The sequence below is a fragment of the Cannabis sativa genome, chromosome 4, assembly GCF_029168945.1.
Source record: "Cannabis sativa cultivar Pink pepper isolate KNU-18-1 chromosome 4, ASM2916894v1, whole genome shotgun sequence".
NCBI classification, from domain to species: domain Eukaryota; kingdom Viridiplantae; phylum Streptophyta; class Magnoliopsida; order Rosales; family Cannabaceae; genus Cannabis; species Cannabis sativa.
Genome location: NC_083604.1, coordinates 54,810,297 through 54,828,308, shown reverse-complemented (window position 1 = coordinate 54,828,308; position 18,012 = coordinate 54,810,297). Strand labels below are relative to the sequence as shown.

General features: G+C 24.6%; 1 protein-coding gene across 1 annotated transcript in view; it reads left to right on the top strand.

The window, feature by feature from the left end:
- Positions 1-1,292: 1,292 nt before the first annotated feature.
- LOC115712607 (isoeugenol synthase 1) overlaps positions 1,293-18,012 on the top strand; it is a 43,031-nt gene continuing 26,311 nt past the window's right edge. The window contains exons 1-3 of the mRNA XM_030640911.2: positions 1,293-1,660; positions 1,806-1,940; positions 2,041-2,281. Of these exons, the coding sequence (XP_030496771.2) occupies positions 1,460-1,660; positions 1,806-1,940; positions 2,041-2,281 (577 nt within the window). The 5' untranslated portion in view covers positions 1,293-1,459. The remainder of the gene's footprint in view (positions 1,661-1,805; positions 1,941-2,040; positions 2,282-18,012) is intronic.

The window sequence follows — 18,012 nt, the reverse complement described above, 5'->3', positions numbered from 1 at the left end:
TTATCATAAATTATTTCTTCACATTAAGAATAACTACTATATAAGTATGTATATATTGAGATTGACGTACTTTTTATTATTAATAACAATATACATATCATACGTTTACCAATACAACACAATTTACTTTTATAAAACAAATCGTTCAAATAATTATACCACTTTAGTTACCAAAATCTAAAAAAAAAAACTCAAAACCTTAAATAAAACTAACAATACGTGGCTCGGCACGTAACTTCCACCTAGTACATATATAATCATACATATATATATTTATACTATTGTTAAAAAAATACAAATTCATATTCATAATAATATATATACACAATCACACACATATAAACAACAACAATAAAATGAATTATATTTTACAATTTTCACAACATTAAATTAATTTTTCTTAAAAGAAAAATAAAATTATTAACTTAAATTTATACATATATACACAAAAATATACACACCCTATATAAATATACACATACTCACATATATACTTTTGTTGACATGATAAATAATTTTATTAACATCTGTTTATTTTTATTTTTATTTGTTGTTATTGTATATATATTTCTAATATAAGGTATATATTTTTTTTGTTATATGGTATATAAATTTTATTGTATAGTATATCATTTTATTTTAAATCATGCATGTTTAGTGTTTATTTTATTATATATAATACTGATATATAAATTTATTAATATGGTATGTACAATTTTTGTAATAATAATATTATATTAATTTTTTATGATAAGTAAATATATTTTGTTGTACAGTATATAATTTTTGTTATCTATAATATTATGTATTTAAGATAATACTTAATTTTTATTTTATTATACATAAATTTTCTGATATATGTACATATTTTAATAGTTGTATATATATAATTGTGTTAGTATGATATATATATATATATATATATATATATGTTTTGATTATTAATTTAATATTGCTATAATTTTTTTGTGACATATAATTCTATTAATACAGTATATTAATTTTTAGTAATACAATATATCAAATATTTTTATATATATATATATTTAATAATTTAAATATCCATTCATTTTTGTTACAATATAATAATATACCATACTAAAAAAGTTAAATAACTTAATTAATTTAATTATTATATATTCTTTTTTTTAAAAAAAAATAATATACAATAAATGTATTTTTATATTATATTTCAAATTTAAGACCAGTTTACATCTCACCCCTTTAAAAAATAACTAATCGAACGGCCACTTAATTGTTGTAAAAAAAAAAAAAACAAAGCCCACTTGATAAGTTGATTGCATTAGACAAGTTCTAAGTAGACTTTTAAAGTGGACTTTGTGGCTATAAAAGGCGTGCTTTTTGTGAGGAACTAACAAGCTCATGAGGTGATCAGTTAAATAATATTCTTTTCTTCCTAAGCATATAAAAGCTAATAATAAGAAAAGACATATTTGTTATGGCTTCTCCAAAAAACAAGATACTAATTTTTGGAGGCACTGGTTACCTTGGAAAATTCATGGTGAAAGCCAGCGTTTCTCAAGGCCATCCCACTTTTGTTTACGTTCGACCTATCAATCCCCATGATGCCCATCCCTCTAACTCTAATAAGCTTCAGCTCCACACACAGTTTCAATCCATGGGTGTCACCATCTTCCATGTACATAATATACGTATTAAATATTATTTATATCATTTTGATTTCCTAATATATATATATACACACATATACACAACAAGATACAAATCCTTTATTTATAATATTTGTTATTACAATTAATAACGAATCTGAAACACGTACGTAGGGTGGATTGGAGGAGCACGATAAACTTGTTATGGCTCTTAAACAAGTGGATGTTGTTATATCTACGTTGCCTGTTCCTCAACATCTTGATCAACTCAAGATACTCAAAGCCATAAAAGAAGCTGGTAACATCAAGGTTATTATATTTATATTTACAGAAGAGTAATGATATGTGTATAATTAATATTATTGTGTTAAATATTAATGGTTATTGATCTATTATAAAGGGAAAACAGAGATTTGTTCCATCAGAGTATGGGAATGAAGTGGATAGAGTGAGTGGATTGCCACCATTTGAGGCTTTACTAGAAAATAAAAGAAAGATCAGAAGAGCCACAGAGGCAGCAGGGATTTCGTACACCTACGTCTCTGCAAATGCATTTGCAGCCTATTTCATTGAGTACTTGCTTCATCCACACGATCAAAGTACTACAGACCAACACCATGTCAAAGTTTATGGAAGTGGTCATGCCAAGGGTAAATATTTTTATTCAATAGTACTTATTTTTTTTTTTTTGGGTAAATCAGCACCAATAATATTAGGCCTGTATTATTACATATTCTCAAACCACTCCCTGTCCATCAAGTTCACCTTTTTTAGCATCACACCTCTAATTTTATTTTTTACATATTGCTGTATTTTTTTTAAACAACTATAGCACTTAATAACTTTTGATTCCACACAACAATTTCGACATGCCCAGAAGTGGTATACCACCGCTGTCAATGTCACCACTAAACCACCTGTTCTCTAAATATAGTTAGATACATTTACTAATTAATATCACAATCAAAAAATTTTCCCGTTCAATACTATTCAAGCTAGGCTTAGGTTTGGAAAGCTATAGACTTTGGTGTAATTAGAGATAATTATACAATTTCATGCATTTCTGTGATTGTGTAATTAAGTGTAACTGTGTAATTGAAGATAATTAAAATTATAATTATACTCTCCAATTATTATTGTTGGCGTGTATTTACTACAAAAAAATTCATTTTAACAAGAAAAATTCTATTTGCAGACAAGTACACATCTCAAATTTTTTTTTTTAAAAAAATAACCTTAATATAATTTTTAAAAAATCACTCTTAATATTTTTTTTTCTTAATGTTAATTTCAATACTTATTTCCATATTTCTTTAAAACCATGGGTAATTTTTTTGTCTAATAAAATTTCATATAATTTTTTATTTTATTTTTTGTAATAATATTTAAAATATAATTTTTTATGGATATATTTTTTAAGAATATTAATTAAAAAAAAAACCTAGAAATACAAATTAACATAATCAAAGATATATATTTTATGCAAAATAAAAATTATTAAAATAGGGTGCAAGCATTTTATAAATTTTTGGGTGTATATAAATAAAACTTTTCTTCAAAACAATTTTTTTTTTTTTGTATTTTTACGGATTTCTACGTAGCAACTTACATAGCAACCAACAGAGCAACTTAAATTGTAACCCAAATATACATAGCAACCCACATAGAAATCATCAAAACAACCAAAACCGTAAAAATAATATAAAAAACAATTAAAAATTGGTATATGGAGTAATTCCCCTAAGTATCAACTACTAATAAATATATTATTTCTGTGTGTAATTATTAATTATTTTACAAAATAAGACACTAGAAATTGAGCATGTTTGGTATTGTTTTTTGTTTTTTGTTTTCAAAAAATTGTTTTTAAAAATGAGAACAAAAAATAGTTTTTCAAGTTTTTAAAAACAAGTCATGTTTGGTTAGTGTTTTTTAAAAATAATATTGACTAAAAGTGAATTGGTTTTTAAAACAGAAAACAACATTTTGTTGTTTTCAAAATTCTTGTTTTTTGTAACTTTGTTTTCTAAAAACTGTTTTAAAAAAACAAGGCCAAACATGCCAAATTGTTTTCAAAAAACAATTTTTTGTTTTTGAAAACAAAAAACAGTTTTTTAATTATGATGCCAAACATGCACTTATATTTTTTATTTTTAAAATATTGTATAATATTTACCACCCCAAGTGTTATCCTATATATATATAGTTAATTTAAGGTGTACTTACACTCTTCAATTCGAGAATTGAATATGTATCGTGGAACTTAAAAAAATCGTTCAATTTAAATAGTAAATTTAAACAACATTAATTTTATGTGTAAATTGTCATTACTTACTATTTTATCAAACAACAAATAATAATTTATATATAATTACCATTTTAATTATATCCAAAACGTAATCATATAATTACAGTACCGACCTTTTAATTACACTTACTTACTTTTTAAGCAAAACCTAACGATGTGCTCAAATATTTTTCAACAAAACCTATACATTTCATTGTTCATAATATTCCAACTACTTCAATTTTTTTATTTTGAAATAGATAACTACTCAATTGACTATATATATATATATATATACATTTTCCATCAAAAAACTGACTATATACATATTCTAGATGATTTTTACATAGCACGAAAAAATGATTATTGTGTACTGTAACTTACTAATTATAAAAAAATGAAACAAAGTTTCCTCTCACAAGTAAAACTATACAGCTCCTTGTTTTTGACTTTGAATTTTTAATAGGATAAAGATTAATTTGAAAGGATTTCATTCTCTTCTTATTAATTACGATTTTTTACAAAAAAAAAAAATAAATTAAATTAAATATTATAAGTTTATAAAATTTAGAACCATTATAAAATTGTAAAACAAAAATATTAAAAATATTTTATTAAACGTATGAATTATATTCTCAGAAAAAACTATGACATCATCACACTGAATAAACAAACAATCCAGAACAATACATACACAAAATAATAATTTATCCATCCAATCACAATATATTTATCACAGAACCTACTTCAATACGGATGAATATCTAAGTTCTAATTTTTTTATATTATACATAAACATATTAATTAATAGTAGTATACAATTTTAAATACTACTAATATGGAAAAAAATTACAAATTTTTAAAATAATGCAAGAAAAAACAAAAACTTTGGTGGGCACTAACGAGACAGTAATACATGAACTAATTCACACAAAAAAAAAATCAAATTAAAAAGATAAACATACATATCTTTATATATTAAAAGTACTTATCTAAAGACATTTCTTAGTTTAACAGAATATACTTTAAAAATAAAAGAATATTCTGTTAAATTTAACGATAGGTTTAATCTCCCGTTAACTTTCAAAAATATATAAATAATTAAACCAAAAAATTAAACAATTTTTTAAACCAAATAATTAAATTTAAAAAATTAAACAATCTTTTTTTAAATTAAAAAAAATCATCCTAGCTACATATCTCTAACATAACAAACCGTATAGCTCCAATGTTTGATATTTTTTTATTAATTAAACGTTAACAAATAAATAAAAAATTAACAAATATTAATATTGTTACACGATTAGCTTAACAGATTAGGCTTACACGATTTTTTTAAACGTTTAAACCCAATAATTAAACCCAAAAAATTAAACAATCTTTTTTTAAATTAAAAAAACTACACCAATACCCACCCTAAATTAGAATCATCAATATAAAATTTAAACTCTATATGAAAAAAATCGTTTATAACATAAAACATTTGAATAACAATGTGTATATTATAGATTTATATACACAATTATGACATTCTTAACAATTAGTTTTATAAAACATGTCGTTTATAATATAATATTACAATTAGTCACTAAATTTTTAAACAAAAACTCCTAGAACTTAAAATAAAACTAATATTTACGTGGCTCGCCACGTAACTCTCTTCTAGTATATATATATATACACAAAAAAAATACAATAACATAAACACATATATACATACACTATATACATATATAGACATACTTACCCACACAAATATATGAGCTGATTCGATCACGCCTAATAAAGAGAGTAACATGTTACTCTGCCTTCATCATAACTATTCATTGTTATATAATTATATCCAACGGTTGGGAACACTTATAGGAGAAGTGATTATATTTTAAAAAAAACGTCTGATATGGATATGACAATTTAGACTAGCTAGCAATAGGGGTACTATTGCACTTCCTCCTATTACCAGTCATTTCTTTGACACTTTCAATTTTTTATGGGTAATTAACAAAAAAACAAAAAATAAAAAAGATAAAAGTAGAAAAGCATTAAAAAAATATCCCCAAATTATTTAGTAAATAATTTATTGTAATGGTCTCTTTGCTTGTTTGCCTTAAGAAATAGTCACGTTCACTTGACATTTAATTGAGATTTTTGCTTCGCGTTTACCTTAAGATGTAGTCACATTTACTTCATCAGTCTTAAGAAATAATTTATTGTTTTATTTTTTTATATTTTTTTAATTTATTATAATTTTAAATAATTAATATTATGTGGACCACTAAAAATGTTATGTCTACACTTGTGTACACGTGGATAGTCCACTGTGATACTTAATTGAGATTTTTAGATGGAAGTGTAAAGAGTAAAACATAATGTTAGTTTGATAGGTTTTGCTGTTAAAAAATCCGTTTGTGTAATAAGTGTTAAAAAATATAAAATTTGAATGATTTTGCCACCAATATCCCTTTTGTTAATTGTGAGTCCAAAAATATTCAAAGACCAAAGAAAGAAACGTACTACTTCTTGGAGAAGTCCATAACAATATACATCATTTAAATAATTAATTAATATTCAAAATATGTTCAGCAAAAGAAAAAAGGGTAAATACCATTTTGGACCCTCTGTTTTACGAAAGTTACCAATTGGACCCTTGTTTTGTTAAATGACAAAATGGACCCTGTGTTTTGTTAAATGACAAAATGGACCCTGTATTTTTTAAAATAGTATAAATAGGACCCTGAATTGATTTTTTGTCAAAATAAAGTTATAATCCGATCTAAAAGTGCTATGACAAAACTATTTACATTTTTTGTATCTGTTCGTATTAAGCATTGTCTTCAAGTTGGTTGTATTAAAAAAAAGTTGTCAAAAATTAAGCTCAGGGTCCTATTTTTACTTTTTTAGAAAATACAGGGTCCATTTTGTCATTTAACAAAACACATGGTCCAATCTGTAACTTTTGCAAAACACAAGGTCCAAAATAGTATTTACCCAAGAAAAAAACAATAATATTTAGGATATAATTTTTATTTCTTAAAAAAAACTAACATGTAGAATATTATAATGAAAAAAAAATAATGTGCATTCTGCTTAAATAATTATATGTTTGAATGTATTTAGTTGGGCATGGCTTTAGAAGAGCTTTTGAAGTCTGAAAGCTACTTTTAGATATGTTTGGATAAAATATGAGAAGAGCTTTTTAGAAAAGCAATGACTCACCAGCTTTTTTAGGAAAGACTTCTAAAAAAACATGAGAAGCTATTTTTTTTAGTTTAATGAATATTTTATAATACCTAATTTACCCTTTTTTTCTAAAAGAAAATAATTAAATTACATTCTTAATTGTTATATTACGGCAAATCATTTCATATTCTTCTCATAATAAAAACTTAATAGTCTTCAGCCAAGAAAAAATCACAGTAGCTATTTTTATTGAAGGAAGAAAAAATAAAGTCATTGCTTTGTTAAAACAATTGAAGGTTAGTATTCTTTAGCTTTTCTGTTCTTATTAGAATTTATTGACTACTTGTTTGTATTCATAATAAAAAGATTAAAAATTCTTTTAAGCTTTGTTTCCTTTTAAAGTTGTGAATGTTGATCACAACAAAATGAATGATCATTTTTTTTCCTTTAATGATCGTTTTTTATTATATTTTTTATTGATTATTATATTTTTTTTCAAAAAATAATATCTTTTCGAAGATTTTCAAAAATTAGGATTGTTTTATTAGCAGTAAGAAAATAATTAATTTTTTTATTTTTTTTTCTTTATTATTTTGTTAGATGTTTTTTTTTTTTTTTTTGAAAAACATTAAAATCTCATTGTTTGTTAATTAATGAAACAAACAAAGACTCTCTTGCAAAAATAATGGTGATGGCATCATTAACTTGGAGTTAATGTTATGATAAAATTATTAAATTATATATGCACTATAATTTAAGGATCGAAATACCTCCAGCCATTGATTTTTGAGCTTCAAACCCACATAAGCTTTGATCTACAAAGGAAACTGGTTGATGTGGGTAATCGGGCTTCCTCGCTCTCTCAACTCTCTTTAGATGGATTTTGCTGTTATAAACAGAATGAGTGAGGAGCTCGGGGACCGAGACCCTATATTTATAGGTGAGATACTCCATCAGTATCTGTGCCACATTAATTGTCAGAATATTTTGACAATTAATTCAGGAAATCAAATCAGGTAATGAATATAGAAATCTGACCATATATAGAATATTACGTAAGTGATTCTGTCCAGATTCAATGAATATAAAATATTCATTTATCAGAATCAATAATATTATTTTATTTCCTTAATTAGAAATATTCTAATATTCTCCCACTTGGTCAGCATTTAAACTAAAACATTCAAACCCAAACGTTCCACATTATATAATAAACATACGAATCATAGCGACATGTCCTCATTATAAGTCGAGTATTATCTTCCATGTATTACGATATATTTATTATATAACAATGTACTTTATGTGGCAATGTACTTAAGTGAATAAACCCTAACCCTTATGTTTATTCAGGTCCTCTTACGATAATTTTCTCAGATGAAATTAAGGTGCACATAAATATGAGAAAATATCAAAATTAGAGTTTCATTAAATAATTTTTGGTTGTACAAATAAAAAAAAAACTGCATATGGGTTAACTGAATCCCATATTTACTTTATGATCCTTGAATTTGTGTTGCGGCATGCCTTTAGTCAAGGATCTATGCGATCACCCAATTCAGTTTGCGTGATTAATGACCACTTATCACGCCTTTTTATGGCTAAATACTTAATGTCGATATGCTAGCTTCGACCAGTACTCTTAGAGTTATTAGCCATAAATATTGTAGCTGAATTTATCGCAAAATTTTCTTAATGGCCTAATGAAACTGTAATTCTGAACTCTAGGCCTACTATGAAACTCTATAATACATCATACGAGATGTATCCTCAAAACAATAAATGAATCTGACTTCTATAGTGGAAATAACAATCAAGATTCTCTACAATATAACTTACTGGTAATCTTAAGGACGTATTAAAATATTGATTTACGTGAATCAATACAACCAGTGAAGTATGTTAGAATCTAATTGGTTAACTATATTTCCAGATGGTCAATTCATCTTAAAATATGTATGAATATAATATTTAGTATCTTAAAGATACCTCATCACTTTGTATGAAAAATAAAGTGGTCTTAACTTTAGTTATTCTGATACTACTTAACGATCCTGAAACAAATGTAATGCAAAGTCTTATTCAGACTCTTAGGCATACATTAGGCTTCTAAAATAGAAGCAAATGAATGTTCTTAATTTATTCTCACTCCAGATCATTTTTCAGATGCTGGTTCGAGTTGAATTTATCACACTTAAAGATAAAAGTTGTATCAAATGAATAATACATAATTTTATTTAATCAGAGATGCTGTGGCTACTCTCTAATTAATTAAAATTATACATGTTATTTATATTCATTATCTCAAAATAATAATTTGAGATATGAATTATTTCACCTCATATAGAAAACTTTTATCATCATTTGCAAGTAACATATTGTGTACGTATAAAACAAATATTACTCCCACTAACCTTCTGGTATATAATTATTTCCATAATTCTCTTTTCAAGTCTAAATGAAAAGATGATATAATACCAATTTGTGAGATGTTTGTTTTAATCTATAGGTAGACACCTTAAGCTTGCATATGTTCACCACTATTAGAGGAAAATCTTTATGGCAATCTGTATATTCTCCTCTAGTTCACTGTTTGGAACTGATTAATGAATTGAAACGAGCAACAAATGCCAAGGTCTATAATAGAATCATTTATAAAAACAAGTGAGAATATGTAAATCTCTTTTGTTATTGATTCTTAGTTCAAAATGAACTTCTTAGCAATGAATATTCTTTTATATCTTTATGTTTCTCAATGTTGCCTAATGAATATTATTGGTGAAAAAACTTATGCTTTATTAATGTTCTCCACCCCATTAGGCAACTTTACTAAAGATAAACTTTATTGCTCTTTAAGATATTCATTTCTTCATTCATGGCATGTTGTACTACAACTTCAATTCTTTATCATTCTATAATTTAATTTGCGTCTCAAATTAATATTGTAGTTGAACTCTTATTGTACAAAATGTAATCACTAGAAAACATTGATCTTACTGTTCTAATAAGTCATCTTAAGGATGGACCAACAAACTCTTAAAAGAGCAAATGGTTCAATAACATGTTATTTTAGAAATTGTAAGCAATTACTAAATAACATAACTTATTAGAATTTTACCAATGACTTGTATATTATTAATGATTAGTTATGAATTCTCAATAACCATTAATCTTAAGGGTTGTTGTGAATCATAATTAATCTAACACTTGAGGTGGAAGTTTGAGAAAATATGAATGATCTTTCTCGGAAACTAGGTTCCTAGATTGATCACTCACACTGATCAAGTCAATTCTTAATTCCACAATTCTAGTGTTGTGAGATGGATAATAAAATATGTAACCCTTAAACCTTATAGCTTTTCAAATGAAATATGCTCATTTATGGTTTAGGGCCCAGATCTTTTCTTTGACAATTGTACTCTAACTATATATGGGTATTTATAAAATGTGTACTTGTCATCAAGTCGGTTTTCAACCTTATCACAACTCAAAATATGTTTGAGAAACAACTTTGGTTAGAACACGATTCGATATGTACACCCCATTGTTGAGTATCAATAGACAAAGATTTAGGAAAGATTGGAGTTTGCTATGTAGGCTCCACCCCATGTCCAAAAAATGCTTAGTTTCTTAAATCTGTTACACACTATAATTTGGGTGTACCAAGCATATGTATCGGGCAATGAACCCATGCTTTTAAAGAAACTTTACAAATAGACTGGGAGTTTATCCATACTCACGAATTTTAATGTAGTATTCTCCATTTTATATTTGATCTCACTATCTTAATATGCAAAATGCACCATTTCTCTACTTAAGATTTAAATGTCTTTGAAACATATAAATCTATATTTTTGTAGAAAAATTATTTATGTGAGTAATCGTTAAAAAGGAGATGCAAAATTTGAGTCCATGTCTTCAAAATTAATTGACTTGTATGATTTCTAATATGATAGAATTCTAGTATGCACCGATTTTGACTTGTTGGAATACATATTCTTAATGAAATTCACACAAGTTCTAAATAAAGTTAGTAAAATCAAGTGTAATGAAGATCCCCACCATTTACTAACATTTATTCTATTTATAGAGATATGTTCCATAATTTTTGGTGCTATAATGTAGAAGAATTCTTATTAATAACACATTTCTTATTGTCAGATTGAACTTGCATATCTTTATGAGTGACATCATTTGTAGTAAAGACCTCTAAATGTGTCTAAATCAAGTTTCAATAGAATCTTGGAACATAAAGATCTTTGCCAATTTTAAAACAAAGCCACTACTATATTGCTTGTTCCTTAAACTTCTAAATGTGAGAACTTATCTTGTCTGTGGATAAGATTTGCTCACAGTTACTGACTTTCTTAGGTTTATTTGTAAACCTTGCAAGAAATTATGAATGTGGAATAACAATCTAAAATAATCCACTATGTGTTAATAATCACATTAACTGTATTAGAATGAATTCATACACAATAAATTAAAATTTATTGGTGATAATAAAGTGTGATTAATTTTTCTTAATTATACAGTAAAAACTGTATATGCTAGATGAAGTTATCAGAATAAATTTTGAAAATTTCTACTGTTATGGAAGAAATTTTCTACTAGTATGGAAGAAATTTATGAATAGTGATGTAATAAAATTACATATATATTTTTGAGGTTTAAATGAATCATGTTTTTACCAATGAATAAACATGCTTAAATATGAAATCTTATTAAACAAAAATTGTCTGTGGGCTAAATTTTTAATTTAATAAGATTAGATTTAGATGTAGATTATGATAGATTTACACAATTTATGAAAAACTTAAAGTTTAATATTTCTATCTTAATGAAAGGTATGAAACACTTAATTATTTATAAATGTTTCAAAATTTTATACTTTATGATAAAATTATTAAATTAAATCTACATAATTTCCTGTGAGATAAATTAAGAGAATTTAATTTAACATATTAATCATGTGAATATAATAAAATCCCTGTAGGGTAAGATTATTATGTTCACATAATTCATGTCCATTATGTGATCTTAATCCACTTAATATATATAATTTTATATAATTAAGGATGCTGTGGCTACTCCCTAATTATTTAAAATTATGTGGTTCACTAGACACCAAAGTATAAACTGAAGATTAAAATTTTACTAAATCCAAAATTGCCTGTGGGCTAAATTTTAAATTTAATAAAATTAGATGAACTTTATGATAGATTTAATTAAACAATTAGTTTTGGAAAATGAAGGTTTATTATCTATCTTTAATTAAATTTGTGATAACACTATTAAATTAAATCCCCATAACTCCCTGTGGGGTAAATTAAGAGAACTTAATTTAACATATTATCCTAATTAATTATACAAATATAATAAAATCCCTGTGGGGTAAAATTATTATACCTATATAATTAATTACAAGTTATGTCCATTAAGGTGAATTTTAATTAATATATAATTTTATACAAATAAGGATGTTGTGGCTACTCACTAAATATATAAAATTATATTTTCACTTTGACATTAGGTATTGGGCTCTACCTAAAAGTAATTTCGTTATTAACATAGTAGACAATCACTGAGATTAATGCTCCTAGTGTGGTCGTCCGAAGATCATTAAAAACCGTTCTAGATATGAGCATTTGTCCCGAATTCATGTTTTCTTATGTCAAACCACAAAATTACTTACATTTTATTCATATTTTATTCATTTTAGGAAGTTTTATGAATATTTTATGAATAATTTTATGAAGTTTTATGAAACTTAATTGCTAAATAAAATATTTAACATATCTTAATGTTTGAATATTTCTAAATATATCTAGCACTATAAAAGGAATTTATGTATAGCATTTAAATCATACAGATCTAAATTAATTGCATTAAACATAAATTTGTTAAATAAATACAAAATAATACAATTAATGTATGATAACTAATTAAATGCTAATTCCTTAATATGAAATTAATTATGCATTTATGACCATATAATATCTTAAATATTTGCACTAATAATTAATTTGTATAAATAAAGTAAATATACAAATTAGTACAATTAATTATATGAAATGAATTAAATGCAAAATTAAAGAATGTACTTAATGACAGGTTATCAATTAATTCAATCAGTAAATTACTTAATTGGTAAACAAATATAATAATTGCGCACTTAATTGTAGAATAATTAAATATTCACATTCTTAAAATATCACAATTATTATAATTACATGTAAAAATAAAGCATGTAATTAATTTACCAAGTTAAAAATTTTTCATAATAATTTATTACTAAATAACATATAATATATGAAGATATATGTTAAATTAGAATGGAAAGTTTAAGACAAATGTAAGTTAATTGAATAAATCAACAAAAATAAGGAAATAGAATAAAATTCCAAAAATAAATCAAAATAATAAAATTTTGGAATTTTCTTAAATTTTTCTTAATTTTCCTTTTTTTTTTTTTTTGAAAAATGCACTGCACAAACGACATGTCGTTTTTTGCAAAACGCAAAACGACACGTCGTTTTACAAACTAAAGGGCTGATCTCAAAATTGAAAAACGACATGTCATTTTCCATAGGGGAGAAAACGACATGTCGTTTGAGAAAACGACAGCAGCACGATCCTGAAAACGACACGTCGTTTTTCAAAAATAAAAAACGACATGTCGTTTGATCAAACGACAGCAGCCAAAAACACTGAAAAACGACATGTCGTTTGTGGAAAACGACACGTCGTTTGGGTCGTCTCCTTCAGTCAATCCGGGTCATTTTGACCCGTTTTCTGCACGCGGGTTCGACGGACCCGACCCAAACCCGATCGGAAAGAGAATTTAGACGACCAAATTACGTGTTTTTAATTCCGAAATGATCCAAATGAAAAAATAAAGAGATCTATGTGGATTTTATACATCTATAACACGTAAAAGTCGATTTTAATTCCAATGAAGATGAGTTGGGTCCAAAGGTGTTCTTCAAAAAAAAATTTCCAGATTTTGATATTTATTCAAATCTTTTTCATGCACGAAATCACTTTATAATTTTATATGAATGTGATATTACAATAAAGATTTAAAATATACACCCAAAAAATATATATATTTATTTTTTATTATTATTTTTTTTTCTTAACGAAGAACGAAACTTAAAACTTTATGTATATATACATATATACGTATACAATATATATCACATAAAATTATCAATCCAATATGAAATATATATAATGAAAATATATATAATCATACATAAATATATAAATATATATATATGAAAGATGTATATGTATATAAATAACTTTTATGTATATGGATATATATGTATGTAAGTATATATATATATGAACTGAATATGAATGTATATATATAAACTGAATGTATATATAAACAGAATGTATATATAAACAGAATGTATATGAAAATATATATATAAACTGAATGTATATAGGTATATACGTATGAAAATGTATATATATAATGTGAATATATATATATATGAATGTATATACGAAAAACAAATATATAACATGTATATGAATACCGAGTGTATATACGTGTGTATATATATATGAAACTTAAATACAATCAAGGAAGAGATAAAACCGCTCTGATACCAACTGTTATGATAAAATTATTAAATTATATATGCACTATAATTTAAGGATCGAAATACCTCCAGCCATTGATTCTTGAGCTTCAAACCCACATAAGCTTTGATCTGCAAAGGAAACTGGTTGATGTGGGTAATCGGGCTTCCTCGCTCTCTCAACTCTCTTTAGATGGATTTTGCTGTTATAAACAGAATGAGTGAGGAGCTCGGGGACCGAGACCCTATATTTATAGGTGAGATACTCCATCAGTATCTGTGCCACATTAATTGTCAGAATATTTTGACAATTAATTCAGGAAATCAAATCAGGTAATGAATATAGAAATCTGACCATATATAGAATATTACGTAATTGATTCTGTCCAGATTCAATGAATATAAAATATTCATTTATCAGAATCAATAATATTATTTTATTTCCTTAATTAGAAATATTCTAATAGTTAATCCATCGAGACTCACCAAATTATCTCCATTCTATTCTTCTTCACAAACCATATATATTTATTTTATTTTTTAAGATTTATTTTTTTTCAACAAGAAAAAGAATTATATTATTACTATTATTATTAACAAATTTGATATATATTATTTGTAAGAGCTTTTACTTTTTACTACCAAACACTTATAAAAGCTCTTCAAATGGAGAAGAAGTTCTTTCAAAACTAAAATTCAAACACTAAATGAAAAGCTCAAACTTTTACTTCTATTTTTCTACTGTCTAAAAGTAAAAGTATAAGTTATGCCAAACAAACCCTAATGGGTTATAAATAATTAAGCTGCATAACAATACACAATCTCAAGGTTAAAATATTTTTTACACCATAAAAAATAAATATTAAACATACAATTACAATAATATCTCAATAATAATATAATAATAAAAGCTTAAAAATTGTAAAGGGTAAAAGTAATCTATGACAACTAGTACTATTATATTTAAAAAATTAATTAGGATTTTTGTCCCTAAACTTCGACATGTGCCAAATCATGCTCCCTAAACTTTTAAGGTCGCTAAAAATGCTCCCTGAACTATTGAGATTGTTGAATTTAAGGACTTTTTTCTAATTTCATTCAATTTTACTATTTCAGTTATTGTTTATGTATTAAACCATGCTCCCAGACTTTAATATCTACCAAATCATGCCCTCGAACTTTGATATATACTAAATTATGCTCTCTGAACTTTCATACATGTTAGACTTTTTTACTTAACTTAGAAAAAGGTCCTTAAATCCAACAATGTTAATAGTTCAAGGGGCATTTTAACGACTTTAAAAGTTCAGGGAGCATAATTTAGTACATGTCAAAGTTCAGGGGGTAAAAATTCTAATTAGCCTTAAAAAAAAACTACCAATGGGTCTATCACCTATCAACCTTTTTCAGTTTGGTCAGAATTTTTTAGTGTTCAATATATCCCAAAATATTAAACTATTGATAAATAATGGGCAGGTAACATTCCGCGTCCGTACTGAGAAGGTTGGAATTGGTTGTATCATACACGCATATACATATATACTTGTTAAAAAAAAATATAAATACATATTCATATTCATATATACACACACTCACACACATATAAACAACAACAATAAAAAAAATTATATTTTACAATTTTCACAACATTAAATAATTTTCTTAAAAGAAAAATAAAATTATTAACTTAAATTTATACATATATACACAAAATATATAATAACATAAACACATATATATAAATACATACACTATATAAATATACACATACTAACATACACAGACATCTATTCTATATAAAGTGTGGCTATGTAACTAAATTCTTAGTTTAACGATACTTTTTGAATTTCTACGTTAACTTTAGAATATCCTATTAATTAATAGAATATTCTTTATTAATTTTATAATATTATTATAAATATTTAAAAATAAAGATTATGTAGATATTTTATATAAAGAAATTTTAATTTAAATTTAAAATACTTAAAATATTAAAAATATTTTTAATCATATTTTTAAATTTATTGGGTTAACTTTAAATTAAAATAAAAAAAATTATGTAAATATTTTATATATAAAAAAAATAAATTTAAAATATTATAAATATTTTTAACTTTTAAATTTATTATTATTTATTTTATATTTTAAATTAAAAATCTCAACCCCATTTAAAAATTAAAAAAAATACATTATCTAATTAAAAAAAATTAAACATACATGTATTGCATCTAATATCACCTAATTAAAAAAAAAAACTAATTATATGTGTATTGCACGGAACATCAATCTAGGTATCTTTTACAATACGTTTCATTAAAAGTATATATATAAATATATATGCACAAATATGAAATAATGTGTGTTTCTTTTTAGACAGAACATTTAAAACATTACTACACTAGAATAAACATTTTATTACTTGGCAAACAACATATTATATGCATTAGAAGTTACATTTTTATAAAGAATGACAGAATATTCTTCATCCGAGAATTAATTATTTACATGTATTTAATATACATAAAAATAACTTCACAAAATAATTATATTATTTTTTATTGTCTTAATCACTTTATATTAAAAAATTCAAAATTAAATTATATATAATTATTTCTTATATTATTTATAATTAAATTATATATCACCTAATATAAAACTAAACATGTTTGCCTTGCACTTAACTTTTTTCTAGTATATATACATATATAAATGCACACACATATATACAAATATATTCTTGTTAAAAAATACACAAATACATATACATATATATATACACACTCATACACATATAAATAACAATAATAAAAAGAATCATTTTTTTTTTTCATAATTTTCACAACATTAAATCAAATTTTCATAAAAGAAAAATAAAATTATTAACCTTATTTTATATAATTTTCTACAAAAATATTATTCATACATTTACATAATCAGATTTCATTCCAATATAACACAAAAAAATTACACAAAAATAAAAATATAAAAATTACCGTTATATTCCTTAAACATACTATAATCTCTGCATTAAAAAACACACACAAATCAGATTTTTCAAAAACATAAAAAAAAAAATTAGATATTTAAAGAAAAAATACATGAATACACAAATAATTACTGTGAAGAAAATTCGGCCGGTCCAACTGTGAAGGAAAAAAAAAAAATAAAGAAGAAAACAACGGAGGTGGGGGTCTGGCGAGGTGGGTCCGAGCGGTCAGTGGGGTCGAGAGGTCGGTGCGGGAGGCGGAGGGTCGGGCTTTTACTTCAGAGAAGCTTTTTTTTTTTTGTGTTTAAAAAAAGAGAAAAGAAAAAAGAAATG